This window comes from Kogia breviceps, chromosome 2, assembly GCF_026419965.1.
Source record: "Kogia breviceps isolate mKogBre1 chromosome 2, mKogBre1 haplotype 1, whole genome shotgun sequence".
NCBI classification, from domain to species: Eukaryota; Metazoa; Chordata; class Mammalia; order Artiodactyla; family Physeteridae; genus Kogia; species Kogia breviceps.
Genome location: NC_081311.1, coordinates 125,721,773 through 125,738,205, shown reverse-complemented (window position 1 = coordinate 125,738,205; position 16,433 = coordinate 125,721,773). Strand labels below are relative to the sequence as shown.

At 42.0% G+C, this 16,433-nt stretch overlaps 1 protein-coding gene across 5 annotated transcripts in view; it reads right to left on the bottom strand.

Annotated features, from left to right (window-relative positions):
- KCNJ3 (potassium inwardly rectifying channel subfamily J member 3) overlaps window positions 1–5,070 on the bottom strand; it is a 188,799-nt gene extending 183,729 nt beyond the window's left edge. For 4 of the 5 annotated variants that reach the window (XR_010839114.1, XM_067026049.1, XM_067026048.1 and 1 more), the window contains exon 1: window positions 3,016–4,188. Coding sequence is in view for 4 of the 5 variants with exons in the window: in XM_067026049.1 (XP_066882150.1) it covers window positions 3,016–3,717 (702 nt within the window). In the remaining variant the exon portion in view is untranslated. Of the gene's footprint in view, window positions 1–3,015 lie in introns of all 5 variants that reach the window. The other variant, XM_067026050.1, reaches the window with a different exon arrangement.
- Window positions 5,071–16,433: the final 11,363 nt, after the last annotated feature.

Sequence of the window (16,433 nt, the reverse complement as noted above, 5' to 3'; positions counted from 1 at the left end):
TCACAGTAGCAAAGATTAGAAAGCCATATGCATGTTCTTACTTTTCTATTCTTTACAAGAATAGAAGTGCTTTAAATCATCAAATATAATTCTTATAGTAATACTGATAAATAAGCTTTTATTCAGCAAATAAGAAAACAGCAATAGAAAAGTATAAATGAAATTAAATTAGGTAATAGGAAGAACTCATATAGACTGTAATTACTGTTATTAAATATTATGGTTTTGTTGCCTTAAAATTTTATGTATTTCTCTGTATTAAAGATACATAAATTTTACATTTAAAATGTCAAACACGGGTTAAAAGAAGAAACTGAATATGTGTAATAATATTTAGTAAGGATGTATAAGACCAATAGCAAAATATTACTGTTTTAAGATCTTGGTAAAGCTTCTCTTTAAAAATATAGTTGGCTGTTTTGGACTGCATCTCAGTCCCTAAAAGAAAATGAGAGTCACTTATTAAAGGCAAATCTTCCCTCTGATTTTGCCAAATGTTATTAGTTTCCTAATAAAACATGGCTCCTTTTAAATAAAGCCTAAGGAAATGACAAGAGCTATGAGAATTCATTTTAATCACCATGGCTACAGGACAAATCAACTTCAAGCAAACTACAGTAACTGGTTGGATGAAGAGCTGCCACTGATCAACCCTCTCCCCTCACAAAAAAAGCAGGACAGAATTTCACCATAATTTTGTTTAAATATAAATTGACTCCACATGCCAATTACTTTTACTTTTAGCACTGACATCTTCCCAACAAATCAAAAGTAAATAATTTTATAAGAACATTATACATATTGTTTTAATTAGATGTTTTTATCACCTTGTGTTAATATAGCACCTTGCTCCAAGTTTGCCAACAGTAGAAATCTTTTTTTTGTTTTATCAGGACACTCCTTGTGGTATATGTGGTACTTGCATAAAAATCACTATCAGTGTCCTGAACCACTGTAGACACTGGGTGCTTCAGATTCACTACAACTTTGTAAAAAAACAAAAACAAAAAACAAAACCTACTATGTAGATTAATTCTAATTATTTCTGACTTTGTTAAAATAAAATTTGAGAGTCTAAAAACATCTAAATATGTTTCCTCAAAAAGATATTTGTTTTAATAAACGTATTTATATGTTTGAAAAACTAGAGAACAGCAATAACTGACCTTGAAAGTCTAATTTTAAGTTTCCAATACACCAATCAAGATGATAAACTACTCTTCAGTAAAAATCTCAAACTGACACATGAACATGGATTCCACGACAGAGACTTTTGCACTACCTTTACAAAGTGTTGCTGGTAGGCCTAACCTAAAAAGAGAGGTTATATATCTTGTTCTATTCATAGAAATAGGCACATACAACAAACACCCCTGCAACAAACATGTCTACAACATGTTTAGCCTGATCCAAACAACTCAATTCAAATGTGGTCCATAGCATGATATACTAAGTTAAATTTTTTTAAAATTACATGCAGCCCATTGGAGTTAATTATAAAGAATATGATCTACTCAAATTATTTATTCACCATTATCTTAATTAACATATACAGCAGAACCAGGTTGAAAATTTTCCAGTAAGCTATACACAATTAGTTTGTTCACTGTCTGTAGCATAGTAAATATGCATATGATGTGGAGTGACAGGACAACTGAGCTGCTTTAAGTCCAACACTATACTGAGCAAGATGGTCAAGAATAATTAGGATAAGACCTTGTAAATGAGTAATGAAATGACACAAGAGCCAAATTTTTTTTAAAGCACATTGGACCACTTTCAACTACCATATAAACTGAGGCTGTGTAAAGTGATAGAGACCTGTAGAGTAAAATTGAAATCTCAAAGGCAAAATCTCAACTTAAATATTTCAGATTTTCATTTTATTAATGCTAAGTTCTGAATGGGGCTATGGTTTTTCCATGCAATCTCAGATAAATTTTTAAGACGGTATTGAGGTCATCTTTTCAATTTGTGAACATTTGAAAACTATCTAAGGCAAATCTCTCAAAAAGATGGATTGTAAATAACACATAGAGAACTGGGCTTGTATCCCTCATTCCCAGACTGTAATTGGGTGAGTGATTAGAGTGGGCTTCTCTTCTTGTTTGTAGTGGTGCCCTCTAACGACTAGATGGACCTTGCTTTAATAATCACTCCATGAGCAATTTCTTTTAGCATTTACACTGCTGATGGTAGGAAGCAATCTTCTTTAATGGATGCTGAAAAGCTTCAAGTGAAATCTGTAATTGACAAAGGCTTCATAGAAACAGGCAATTAAGAATAAAATTAATAAGAGACTCTACAGGAAAAGCACTCACGCTTTCACAGAATATTTCTCTAGGAAAATATTTGGTAAAAATAAAACTTGAAAACAACCAGGTGTTGTTTTTCCACTTTATAAACTGCTTCTCTGGTTTGTGTACTTGTTAAAAAAGATGACCACAGATAGAGTTAGAATAAATGTCCTTGGGTCTGAAAGAATAATCCACCTGCTAAATACTACTGGAGGGGGGGGAAATTTTTTAAAAAAAGAAAGAAAGAAAAGCCCTAAGTGAAAATTAAAGCAATTTCAGCACCTTTTTCTTCAAACTCAAAGCTGTTCAGTTTTAATACTTCAAGTTTACTGGAGTAGCCTATTGACAACAACTCAAAAGCTCTCTAAAGAGCAAAGCAGCAAGGGGAGGAAGGAGAATAGGGCACTCGTGTACCTCAGAGGTCCAGGAGCCAACACCACTCCGTTGGCGTTACTAGTCCAGAAAGTGACACAAATACATCCGATGAATATAAATAAGAATAAAATAAAATAAGAGCACGAGAGTAGGTGGGGAAAGAACAGAACTGTCAGTTGTACTCTCTTTGCCCAGTCCTCCACTCCCTCCCCAGCTCCCAAACAAGGAAGTTTACCTGTGGCGTTAGGCAAGACTAGGAGCCTGAGGGTGGCTCCCAGGTGAGTTAATTCCCGGGTTTGAGGGCTGGCGGTCGCCAGGTGGGGAGGGGGCGGGTGGCACTTACTTTGAGCAGCTTACAGCGGATCTGCGCGGAGACCATATGGCTGTTGCGCAGGTTGCCCACTCGGAACATGAGCGTGAGTTTTCCGTCCCTCATAGAGATCACCGCGTGCTCGCTAAACATCAGGGTCTCCGCGCGCTTCTTGGGCTGGGACATCTTGATGAACATGCAGCCTATGAGGAAGGCGTCCACGATGGAGCCGAGAATGGACTGGAAGAGGAAGAGGATGATGCCCTCGGGGCACTTGTCGGTGATGTAGCGGTAGCCATAGCCGATGGTGGCCTCGGTCTCGATGAAGAAGAGGAAGGCCGAAGGGAAGTTATAGACATTGGCCACGCAGGGCGTGTAGTTGCCGACGTGGGCTTTGTTCAGGTCGCCCCGAGTGTAGGCAATCACCCACCACATGGACGCCATGAAGAGCCAGGCCACGGTGTAGGTGAGAATGAAGATGAAGAGGTTCCAGCGCCACTTGAGGTCCACCAGGGTGGTGAAGAGGTCCGAGAGGTAGCGGCTCGTCTCACTGCCCAGGTTGCCGTGCTGGACATTGCACCGGCCGTTCTTGTCCACGAACCGCTGTCGCTTCTTCTTGGGCACAAGCTGCTGCTGCGGGCCCTGGCCCGGCCCCTGGGGCTGCAAGCCCGAGCCGCTGGACGAGGTGGTCACTACCTGGTAATCGTCCCCAAATTTCCTTCGGAGTGCAGACATAATACGGAGGGGCGAGCCAGATTCAAACGCGAAGCGAAGGCGCAGGAGCCGAGCGCTGCAAACCAGCACCAATGAGGAGGTGGGAGCGGGAGAGAAAGGGGGGACGAACGCCGGCGTGCCTGAGGCGAGGGGGGGGCGCACCCGGCAGGTAGCTGCGGTCTCTGCCCCCCGCAGACGCCTCTCCTCCCCTGGGACGAAGGCTTTCTCTCCACGCTGAGTCTTAAAACAAAAAAAAGTGTTCTCCCACACTCAAGGCAGGAGGGCTGCGAGGACCAGGAACCCGAGCGCAAATGTGCCCCCAAGCTTTTCGAGGCCTCTCTTTTCTTCCCTCACCAGCGGCATCCCGGGGCCCCCTCTTGCCTTCCCACAACCCTCCTGACTATCCCGCAGCGCTCCCAAACTGACTGTTTTAAGATTAATGGCCAACTCGCCGGGCTGCCGAAGCGGCGCTAGCTGCTCGGACCAGACCCTCCCCCCCCTGCCCGCCCTCCCCGATCGCCCGCCCCGCGGGACGGCTCCCGGCTCCCTCAGGCGCTCCCGCCTCCTATCTTTTGGCCCAAATCCCGCCCAAAGGCATGTCTGCCGGGCACGGGTTCAGCAGCCCCTACCCACGCCTTCCGGGCTCAGAGTCCCCGCTCCGGACTCCGGAGACGCGTCCGCCTGCCGTCCGCGGGCCGCTGAGTTTCCGCGGGCGCCACCGGGGCCCTCAGGCCGCCCCCGAGCGCTGCAGAGACGCGGCGGTGCGCTAAAGACGAGCACTCACCCAAGGCGAGAGCGCAGAAGGCGGCGCGGCCGGCGGCAGCGGCAGCCTGGCCTCGCACTCTGCCCTGAAGGCGGTTTTCCGCGCCCCTACTTTTCCTGGGGCACCACGACGGGCGCCAATGCCGGTCCCCCAAGCTCCGCACCTTCCTGAGGGCACCGCGCTGCCCCCCACCAGAAGGCTCCTGGCGCGCCGGGCACAGAACGACTTGGGAGCGGGACTCGAGGGTTCCTTGGCGCCTTGCTCTCCCAGCAGGCGACAACAGTGCAGCTGTAGGGGGTTTGAGCCTCGGGATGCGGGTCAGACTCTCAGGTGAAATACCAGCTCCGCTCCAGGTTTTCCTCTGCTTCACGGTTCCTGCCTTGTCCTCTCCGCTCCTTGGTCCCCCACTCCCTGTCCGCGTCTCTGTGGCCCCGGTTAGATGAAGCGAGGCTCGAGCAGGGGGCGGCGGGAGAGCGGTGTGTGTGTTGGTGCTTGTGATCCGCTGCAGAGCCGCGCTAGCCCCGCCTGTCCCTGCCTTCCTCCACTGTTTCACCAGCCTGAATTGCACCTCCGCGCCTCAGTTGAGCCTGCAGCGTCTGGCAGCTCAGGAAAAAGCGAGCCCCTCCAATGAGAAGCGACTCTAAATCGGCTCCCAAAGGAACTCTCCTTCCTCGCCCCCCTGCATCAGGCAGAAAGCCCCCAGCAAGCAGCAAATGTGCTCTTTGAAAGGAGAGAAGTATAATATGTATCTCTAACTAGGGCTCTCGTGTAAGCGGATGCCTGGGTTTGAGGATGCATCATAAACAGGGATCCCGACTGGCTTCGAGATAAGCCTGTTCAGAACTCAGAGTTGCAAGTAGCAGAGGGGGCTCAAGATGGGAACAGAAAGGAGGGGAGGCACTCCTAGGAAAGCTCACAGTCCTCCGTGAAAACGGCTATTAGAAAGACTTGGAATGTCCGGAGTTAATGTGTGGCTGTAATTGAGGGAACAAGGCTGGATTGTAATGGCCCAGGCCTGGCAGTTAACTTAATGGAGGGGCAAAGTGCAGGAACAGTTAATATAGTGCCCATGCGTAAACATCAGCTTATTTACCACATTTCATGTTTGTTCTAAGATGCTATGGTCTCTTATGGCATATTCCATTCGGTCCAAACACAAAATTGAATTTGTTGGAAAATTATCAAATCATGGGGTTATGAAAGCAAGGGGCTGCTGTAAGACTCCCAGGCAAAGGAAAATAAGTACATAATCATTCTGCCAATAGGTGCTCCCTTCTAATTCTCTATCTCTAAACCTTAGTGCAGGTAAGCTCTGTACCTTGTCAGCCATAAATAGAGGACTCTTTCACTGTCCTTTGGTTAAAACGCCTATCCCAGGTTACAGACATCTCCTGCGGGCTCTCTGATAAGAGGTCAGTGACTGTGTTTCTTTAGGATTACATAAGAAGGGAAAGTGACACTGTGGGAAGCAGAAACTGCTCTGGGCCTGGATCATAAGACCTGGTTGAGTTCTGGCCCTGCCATTTACAAACTGTGTGACCCTGAGCAAGTTGCTAAACATCTTTGACCCCCCAGCTTTCTACTCTGACAAATTGGGAGTTTGAACATTTTCCCAAAGTTGGTACCTGAACAAGAGAATGAATGTGGTTTTATTAACTCCTTTTGCTGTGAAGGATGTCATAGACTGGGCTGTAAAACTGCAACAAGGCCAGGAGATGAGGAATGAGTGTTTGGAGTTGGCCCCAAGTTGGGAACTAACACATATTCTCCTCTTATCTCTGACTACTCTCCCCCTAATCATGATGCCTGGCTTCTTTTAATTCCTGAAACCCACTGAGGCATAATCGCCACACTTGGACCTTTGCCTATCTGTGTTCCCTTTCTGGAACGTTCTTGCCCTGGCACTCCACGTAGGTGGCTTCTTCAGTCATTCAGCTCAGCCTGAATGCATCCTCCTAAAGGAGCCCCTTCACTAGCTTTCCAGGTACCCCCTACCATATCATCTTAGTTCATCTTCATGACACTTCTTTTTCTAGCCACTATTTTCTTCATTTGTTTGTTGTTTCTCTCCCCCTCCAACAGAGTCCTGGAATATAAGATCAAGGACCTTGTCTCCAACACCTAGAACACTATGTGTCACATACCAGGTCCACGATAAGTATATGCTGGATCAATAACATATACCCATATACATAAGTCACTAGAAACTCCACATGCATTGAGTAATGCAGAATTAAAAGTCATCACTAAATCAGGTCACTTAAATAATTTAATATAAAAGAGCATGTAAGTTAAAACAAAGTAATCCTTCCTGGGCTTGTTAGCTTTAGAGCTGATATTCTATCAGTTGCCAAGTCCTTTTGATTGCCCCCACTGCAATATCTCTCTTTTAAAAATAGTACTAACTTTCTTCAAATCCCCATTTCATTTTAGACCCAAAGTCAGATGATGTTCTTGCCTTTAGTCTTTTTCTCCTTCAAACTGTCCTAGGTAGTATTACTAGATCTGTCTCCTTACAATCATCTATGTTTAGCAGTGGCATGGAAACTAAAGAGCTCTCTGATAGTTTCATTTAATTATTTCATTTCCAAGCTTTTAAACATTCCCACTTTTTAAAAGACACTTTTCTGTGAAAAACCTTTACCATTTTCCAATGACTAAATTTATAAACAAATAATTCTATACTTCAAGAGACATGGTCTGGTCTAGAGGCTAGAAGGGGGAAATAACTTGCTGACTATCACAGGCTTAATAAGTGGAAACTTTGAGATTTGAACCCCAAACAGTGAATCTCCAGAACCTAGTTGTTCTGCTATCTCTTCCCAGGTGCCTAGAAAGGAGTCTAGGATTCTTGCTCCGTAGCCAGGGTCTCCCTCCACTCCACCAAGTTTCTCATACAGGTTGAGATCTAAGGTCCACCAGAATATAGCCTAACCTATCTTTCCAAAATTATCTCCTACCTTCCCTTTAATGTGGGCTCTGATCCAGCCAACTTTGATTGTTAGCAATTCCCCAAACATTACCTGCATTTGCTCAACTGCAGTCCTGTCACTTAAGTATTCTTTCTCTATCTCTACAAAGTCCAAATTACCATCTCTAATGTACACACAAGAGAAGGGGAAAATTCCTTCAGCTTTTACTTCAAGTGCTATCTCCCCCACCTTTACCTTATCCTCCCACTAGCCGTAATCCATCCCTTCTCTGAATTCTCATTCCCCTAGATTTGCAATGTGGTTTTTACTTTCTGGACTGTATTTGAGCTCAGAATTTACCAAGATTTCCCCTATAAAATAGTAAGCACCCTGAGCATCCACCTACTACTATTTTGATACCATCTAGCACTCCAGCTACCCAACCTTGCCTTGCACATGATAAATATTTAATACGTTTTTAGAGAGAACTAAAATTTACTGAGCCTACTTTAACGTGCCAGGCAACTTACTTGGAGCTTTACAGTTAGTATTTCCATGACATAGCTAGCAAGATGGTAGAGCAGGGATTCCAAAACATGTCTGCCCATTTTCAAGGTCTCTCTTCTTTGAGAGAAAGAGTATTACCTGATAAGTTAAAGATTTTTCAGGATGCCATCATGTCACACTTTAAACGTGACTGAGCCTTTGGCCTATTTGTGACCTTGAGTCCAACTCCTTGAAAATGTTTAAAGATGAACCAAACGCATCTTCCTCTGTCAGGACAGCTGCTTCCATGATGAGGTTCTGGATGGCAGCCAGCCCCATGGTGCTGAGGCCAGGCGGGATGTGTAGGGAATGGATGACAGAAGGCCACCTAATCAGGTGCTGTCTGATGAACTGAAGTGAAACACTGTGAAGAGAATGGGTCAAAGGAAGGAGAGGCACACAATTTCAGCCAAGGCCACAAAGCCAGAACAACCTGGAAAATAGAACTACAGAATACACAATACACATTTGGAGTCCAACATTTAAAGATAGGGTGGTAGATTGTAAACAAACTACCGTGCAGTTCTTGGCCGGGGCGGTGGCAGGGTGGAGGGGAGATCAAAGCTATATTTAACAACAAACTCAGTTCTAAACAAGCTGCATATTTATTCTTCCCAGAAATGTTTCTGGCAATGTCTTATTTGCTGTGTCCAAAATAAGTAATAACACAAATAACTGTAACTTTAAAAATGAAGGCTATGATTCTGTGTTTTAATACTGAAAAAGCATGACTTTGCACATACACTCACCCTATTATATAACAGAACAGTGTGGAGAAAAGAGTAGATTTAATGTAAAAGAAAAAAACCTCTGCCCCTGAGAAGTCCAAATTCTAAAAATGACTTAATCTGACAACAGTGAAAAAAGCAAAGCTTTGAACATCTCAGCATACCTGGAGTCCATCTCCTCATCATTCACTTATTGCCACTGTGACTCCCAGCATGAAATAGTCCACACAGCAAGAAATATTAATTACTCCCGGGTGAAAATGGTATTATATTTAATACTCCTTTACTCCTAATCCTACCATTCTCCAAAGTCTGATGAAGAGATGGGCAGGCTTGGGATCTGAAGGTCTTATGCTTCAAAAGGTGACACATTCCCATTACCACCATAAGCTCTGCTATATCTGGGAAGAGGTCACTCTTTGAAATTCTGTATGCAATTTTGGGCAATAGAATGGTGTTCCTTTTTTTTTTCAACCCTCCTAAAAAAAGATACCGAAGTTATTTTCTCTCTTGCCAAAAAAAGAAGGAAAAGAAATGAAAGGGAGAAATCAGTTTGAGATTTGATTGCGCAGATTTGAGAACAGAGGCATTGCCATACCATAGCAGATGACTCAGCCAGCCCTTCATCTTGGCTCCAAACTCTGGCCTCCGCCCGAGGATTCAGAGAAAGGCAAAATGCCATTGTCACTTGGAGACCATTTATTTAGCAAGGTTTTCCTGACTTAAACCCTCTCTTTACTCCAAAGCTATACATGGGAATACTCTGGTTTATGAAAGAATAAGGACTTTTTTCCAGAACTCCAGGTCTGTTAGAAAAGAAATAATTGTTTTATCAGACTCAAAGGTTTGTTGGAAAGGTGTGAAGGAAAAAATAATTTCCTTTCTTTATTGTGTCAGTTGAAGTTATGTCAATACTTCTGAGCGTTTCTCCCCTGAGAATACGGATGAAGTCCCAGATGTCAAAATATGTACAAGAATCCTACTTACTTCAATACAATACACATTTAATGTGCATAAACCATGTGCCTAGTGCCACGCCAAGGGTTGTGCAGGTCAGAAATGATGACAACATAATGCCAACGAAATATGTTGACAACAACAGTAATAATAAGCAATACAATGTGGTAAGCATCTAAAGGAAGAAGATTGTTTTATTAACGTTCCGAAGAACAAGTCTCTTTAAGAAATACTGTTCCAGCGAAGGTGAATTTTCCAAACCTATCAAACTGGAATCACTTACATTTTTTAAGCATTAAATTCCCTCTGTCCAAATGACTTTATTTTAGAAACATGAAGATAGAATTTTAATAACAAGATTTCTAGGAGGTAACATTTCTACATAATTGGAATAAGATAAGAAATAAAATATATTCATAGAAGGTTACAAACATTAAAATATTGTAAGAAAAAATACAAACAGTAGCATTTTGAAGGTGATAGAGTAAATTTTTCACACGAACCTTCTGTGCTAGTGTATACAAAAATGGTTGTAATTATTTTTCACTACTGGAAAATAAAAATGCAACTTTTGTTATTTTCATTAAAATGTTAGAATGACAGATTGTGCCAGTACAGTTTATCTGGGATGCAGATACCAAGACAAAGCTAGGAAGGCAGAAGGTTTCTTAGGGGTAACACCTAAGATAAAAGGGGAAGGGACAGGATGAAGAAGAAGGAGCCTTTAGGCTGTCATACTGATGTGACACTAATGAAAAGAAAGGAGAGAAAACAGAATTGAACAGAGAGACACTCAGACTATTATGCAAATTTGCCAACGGGGAGCAAAAGTTGGCCATTGGGACAGTACAATGTTGAGCATAGATGGCTGTGTCCTCCTGGGCTTGCTGAGCTGTCATTGGTTGGGGGCTGCCCTCAGGAAAACATGACTGGCTGAAATCTGTATCAGACTGGGAAAGGTGCTGTAGCTGGAGGCAAACCATGCCATGCACTCCTTCCAGCTAAAGGCAGGTTTTTCTTGAAGGGAGATCAAATGGCAAACACCCAAGGCTGCCAGTCGGAGAAGTCAGGAAGTCAGGAATTTATCAGGGTCTTTTCAAAAGTTTCGTTACAAATATCCAGAAATACTAGTATAATCTAACCAACTGTTTACGACTGTGTGGGTAAATCTTCAGCTTTGTCCTGGTACAATGACACAAATCTCTTTTGTCTGTGGGGGCGGGGTGTGGGTAGTAATAGCCCATGGCCATGTTGATCTTGGCTTCATTTATATTCTTCTAGAGGGTAGAAATATATGTGTGTGTGTGTGTGTGTGTGTGTGTGTGTGTGTGTGTGTACATAAATTTTATATATATATATAAAAGAGTAAAAGAGAAGTTATGAAAGATTCTAGATGATAAAGAGATTGAGAACAGAAATCAAGCAACTTTTCACAGCAGGAATCCCTGGTTAGAAAGAAGAGTAGAACAACATACAGAATTTTCTGAACTCGGATTGTCCTGTTTATAGTTTTTAGTTGTGCATTAGAATGACCTTGGGACTTCACTCCAATAATTTTATCAGATTCTCTGAGCATAGGGCCCAGGCATCAGTATTTTTCAAAAACTCCCTTGGTGGTTCTGACTACACAGCTAGGATTGGGAAACACTAATTTTGGGAACTGCATACCTATTAGTGCAGGAGCGTCCCTGGGAAATGTCACGCATGTAAGTATCATCAATCTTTCTCCCCCACTCAGAGGCCCCATTCTTTGGCACCAAAGAGATACAGTTGGGATTAGAACCCCCTTGTCCCCTGTACTCTCACAAATCGCCAGAGCCCGACACGTGTGGATCTGAATGCAAGTAGACAGGAGGATCTTCCCCTCCTTGGAAAAGCACCTGGGCAAAGAAGGATGCAGTGTGGGTTGACTGCGGTTTCATCCAATCCTACCACTCACAGTCATAAATAATGAACATGAATGGAAGGATCTGGGGCCACTGAATTCTTAAGCCCATTAATGTTTTAAGTTTTTTCATTAATAATGTTTCTACAGCTTTCTGTGAATGTGGGTGTGAATGTAAAAATTCTGTCTTTAAAATCTTTCTTCGCCACTATTTATCATACTTTCATGAATTAAAAATGGAACTAGGAAAGGGAGGGAGGAAGAAAGAAAAGGAGGGCAGAAGAAAGGAAAGAAGAAAGAGCACAAAAATTAAAACTGTCACAAAGATTACTGATTAACCAGTGGCAGAGCACATCACCCATAAACCTGTGTGGCCACGTCGGCTGACAGCCAAGCTGGGATCAGCAGAGCTGGACATCTGCTTTATATTACGTGATCATTTGGAGAGGAGCGAGTGAAGAAGAATTACAGAAATAAAGACAATAACCGCTAGAAACTAGGATGTCCTTTTTATACACACTTATTTCTAGAATCCCTCCCAGTTTTTACTTAGGAAAAACTCTCAAAATACTTTTCATTTAGCTTTGCGTTCACTCAATAAAATGACAGTGTATTCTCACCCATGTTAGTGATGACCCAGTCTTGCAGAGATCATCTTCATATTCCCCATAAGATAACAGAAGAGGCCCTGGGGATTAGTAAAGTCCAGGGGTAGATTGGGGTTGCATTAAAACTCTCCATTTCCCTGTTATGTGGTTCCTCCTTCAACTTACAAAGTGGGTGCTTCAGCAATTCAAATTTCCGGTTAAGTTAGCAATTATTGTTCAAAACTGATCTGAAAGTAAAAATTGTATCTAATTTACTCATAGAGAGCTACTACCTATTTATTGTGAACTCACAGATTATACTGTGGCTCTAGAAACATCTTGGCATTGAAGTAATAATTAAATGTAATGATGCACCAAAGCTACTCTTTTTCCCCTCTCTCATCTCTAGCTGCTAATTGGAAAGTCTCTTCTCCAAAAAAAAGAGCTTAGGTAATTGACAAAATTTTTTAATTAGTAGATTTCTCTATAAGGGAGAGTGGATGGGTATTAGCAATCTATTGTGCATATAATATAAAGAAGATGCCTGCTGTTCAACAGTTACATCTCTGTATTGTTTTTGGTTTGCATCAAGGTGAAAAATCAAAGAAAGAAATTAAACATGCTGTGAAATGACCAAATAATGAATTAACTTTCCATGTACATAGAAATAAAGTTCTTTCAGCAGTAGTTTTTAGCAAAATCAAATAATAAGGATTAACAATTAGAATTGTTAATAAGGATTAACAATTAACAATTGTTAATTGTTAATTAACAATTAACAACTAGAGAAAGAGAAGATGGAAGAGGGAAGTCACAGCCCAGTTCTAGCCATCAGTAAAGTGCAAACTATTTTTTGCATTCTGTGAGGCTAAAGTTGCTGCTGATGAAATGTCCTCACATATTCTGTCAATGTCAGTATGCAAACATCACTAAATAAACCCTTGTGTCAAAATGTCACATAGTGATTATTTATGCTTCTTGACAATACCAATGAATGACAAGGCTGCCTCTATAGCTGTGAAAGTTTGCATACCAATTGTTAGAGGTAACATAGATGAAGGACAATGTAGTCAGCAGAATTCATTTAAACTGTGCCATTAAATTAGCTATGTTACCAGTGGCCAACACAGCACACACTACTGTGATTCTCCTGAAAGAAAAATATCGACTAAACATCTTAATGCAAAGCATTTAATAATTAAAATGCCTTTCTGAATCCCTACTATCAAGTAGATAGTCATACTGAAAGAGAAGTGTCATTTATTTTTCTCCTTTATTTGCACATTGTTTCAAAATGTTTCTTCTTCTGAAATTGAATATGAAGTCCACATATTTAGAGGAGACTGCAATCACTAATGAAGTTTGGATAACACAAAACAAACCCAAATGACACAGTGATAAAGTCTTTGCAATATATACACAAAGTGACTAAGATATCCAGCTCCTTTGTTCCTGAATCCCCATATTGTCTCCTGTTCCAACTCTACTCAGCAAGATAATAGGTAGATCGGTGGACAAAAACATATACTGTGAAAATATTTTATTAAATCAATCACTAGGTGATTATAAATCTGTCATCATACGTTTTAAATATTAAAAATAATTAAAAGGCATTGTTTTATGAGGGATAACAAACTACTAACATTTCCCTCTATTAATCATCCTGATACTTACTGATACATTGGATGCTCAAAAGACAATTCAGGGCTTCCCTGGTGGCGCAGTGGTTGAGAGTTCGCCTGCCAATGCAGGGGACGCGGGTTCGTGCCCCGGTCTGGGAAGATCCCACATGCCGCGGAGCGGCTGGGCCCGTGAGCCATGGCTGCTGAGCCTGCGCGTCTGGAGCCTGTGCTCCGCAGCGGGAGAGGCCGCGGCAGAGAGGGGCCCGAGTACCGCAAAAAAAAAAAAAAAAGACTGTTCAAAGTTACTTAAATCGCTAGGCTTTTCAGGGTCTTGACTAAGTCCTCTGCCCTTGCCCCTAATTGTTGGAATATGAATCCTCACTTTGAAATTTCTGGCTTTGTGACCTTGGCAAGTTACTAACCTCCCTGTTCTTGGCTTTTCTCATTGTTAAAATGAAATAGTTATAACTTCTACCTCACTGAGGTACTGTGATGTGAGAATTAAATGACAATCTACATAAAGTAAAGAGTCTAATATCTGGCACAAAATATTTTCAAATTCAATGAAAAACAAATTCAAAGATTGTCTTTAAATGAAAAAAAAATCAACATGGAGAACTTCTAATTTGCTATTAGCTTACAGATGATTTTACAGCCCTTCCCTGATTGCTCAGTGGTAAAGAATCGGCTTGCCAATGTAGGGGACATGGGTTCGAGCCCTGATCCGGGAAGATCCCACATGCTGCAGAGCAGCTAAGCCCGTGCACCGCAACTACTGAATCTGTGCTCTAGAGCCCGCGAGCCACCACTGAGGCCACGTGCCACAAAAGAAATATTATGAAATTAAAGCAATAACTAAACTCAAGAGATTTCTAATATATTGACCCTCCTTTATAATAATATTGTGGGTCACAAGTTACAAACTCTGTTTTTTCAACTCAACAAAAATGAGTGTGCCTACTTTCATTCCCTACTCGCTCCCATTTTCTTGCTTCTCTGTCAATGTTGGCTGTATCTGAAGTTACCCTACACTGGCTCTGCTATTTGTGTTCTAATAGGCGCTTTCATTCACTCTTACTCAGGATACCTTTGCCTACTGATGGGAAGAGAAATCCACCGACCATCTCATTCCACCACCACGACCACCCAAGGCCTTGCCTCTATATAAGAAAAGAATTGGCTTCTTAACAATCCAACAAAAATATAGCCCCCACTCACTCTCCACAACAACAAAACTCCTGCTGGAAGCAAAGCAAATGAAAACCTTCCTTAAATTTTTCCTGTAAAGAAATGGTGAAATAATTATTCACCAGAACACTTTTTGTGAAGTGAAAGTGTTTGAGCGGCCTCTGAGACATGTGAAAGTAGATGGAACTGTTTCAAAGTCAGGCCTCAAGAGGTGGTTGTTAGTCCTGAGAGGGAGGAAGGAGGACAAGAGGAAGAAAGAAAGAGTTGAGAGAGGCCTCAGCACTGGGATGGGTGACCTGTCACTCTAGGAGGTATCATTCCTCCACATGACAGTCTTCAAAATTCACAAAGTTCACCGGTATGATTATAGTTTTTGAAGGCAACGAAGTGCCTGGAATTCATACTCCTCTTGATAGAAGGCAAAACCAAGGTGGCCCTTGCAGCTGCAAGAGCTGAAAGGTAAAAAGATGCAGGAAGAAACAACCCCTAAAATCAGAGAAATCTCTTTGAGGGCTTTAGATTGGGTAAAGCCATAAAGTTCAAATCAAGTTGGAATAGTTCTGTGAAGAGTAACAAGGTTCCACAATGCCCCTCGGTTTATAATCCTGATTTTCTTTTTCAGGTTTATTGAAAACATTTTCCTCAAAGTCAAAGAGATCTGCGGCTGCACCAAATCAGCTTTATCACCATTAACCTTTCATTGTGTTCTGTGTGGGTTACAAAATGACACAAGTGAGAAGAGAGCATTTTGAAATTCCGAGATTGGGGTGGGGTGGCTAGGCTATTAAAATAATTGTGCAGGGGCTTCCCTGGTGGCGCAGTGGTTAAGAATCGTCCTGCCAACACAGATTCGAGCCCAGGTCCGGGAAGATCCCACATGCCACGGAGCAGCTAAGCCCGTGCACCACAACTACTGAGCCTGAGCTCTAGAGCCCGGGAGCCACAACTACTGAAGCCCGCGCACCTAGAGCCCATGCTCTGCAACAAGAGAAGCCACCGCAGTGAGAAGCCCACGCACCTCAAGGAAGAGTAGCACCCCACTCCCCGCAACTAGAGAAAACCTGCGCACAGCAACGAAGACCCAACGCAGCCAAAAATAAATAAATAAATCCTTAAAAAATAAATAAGTAAATAAAATAACTGCAAATATCTAGAAACACTAGCAGAGTATTTCAAACAATGACTTTAGAAAGTAAACCCACCCAATATAAGAATGAACAAATTGGTGCTATTTAAAGGCAAAATAACTGTACTATAAAAAGTAACACTGACACTTCAATTCTACATGTCTTTCAAACAGTGTGAAAAGCTGTAACTTCAGGGTCTACCCCAAATAAAAGCAAAAACTTGTAGCAGTGATTAAAAATATATATACGATTTCCTAAGAAACATCTTAATACAGACATTATAACACAAGGAAATTTTACTTTCAAAAGCCAGGACACCTATAAGTTATAAATTAGTTTCATGAAACTGTCACAATGAGTTTGTGGAAAGACGAAAAATTTATATTGTTTTCTAGAATCGCATAGTATTCATCAACTATTTG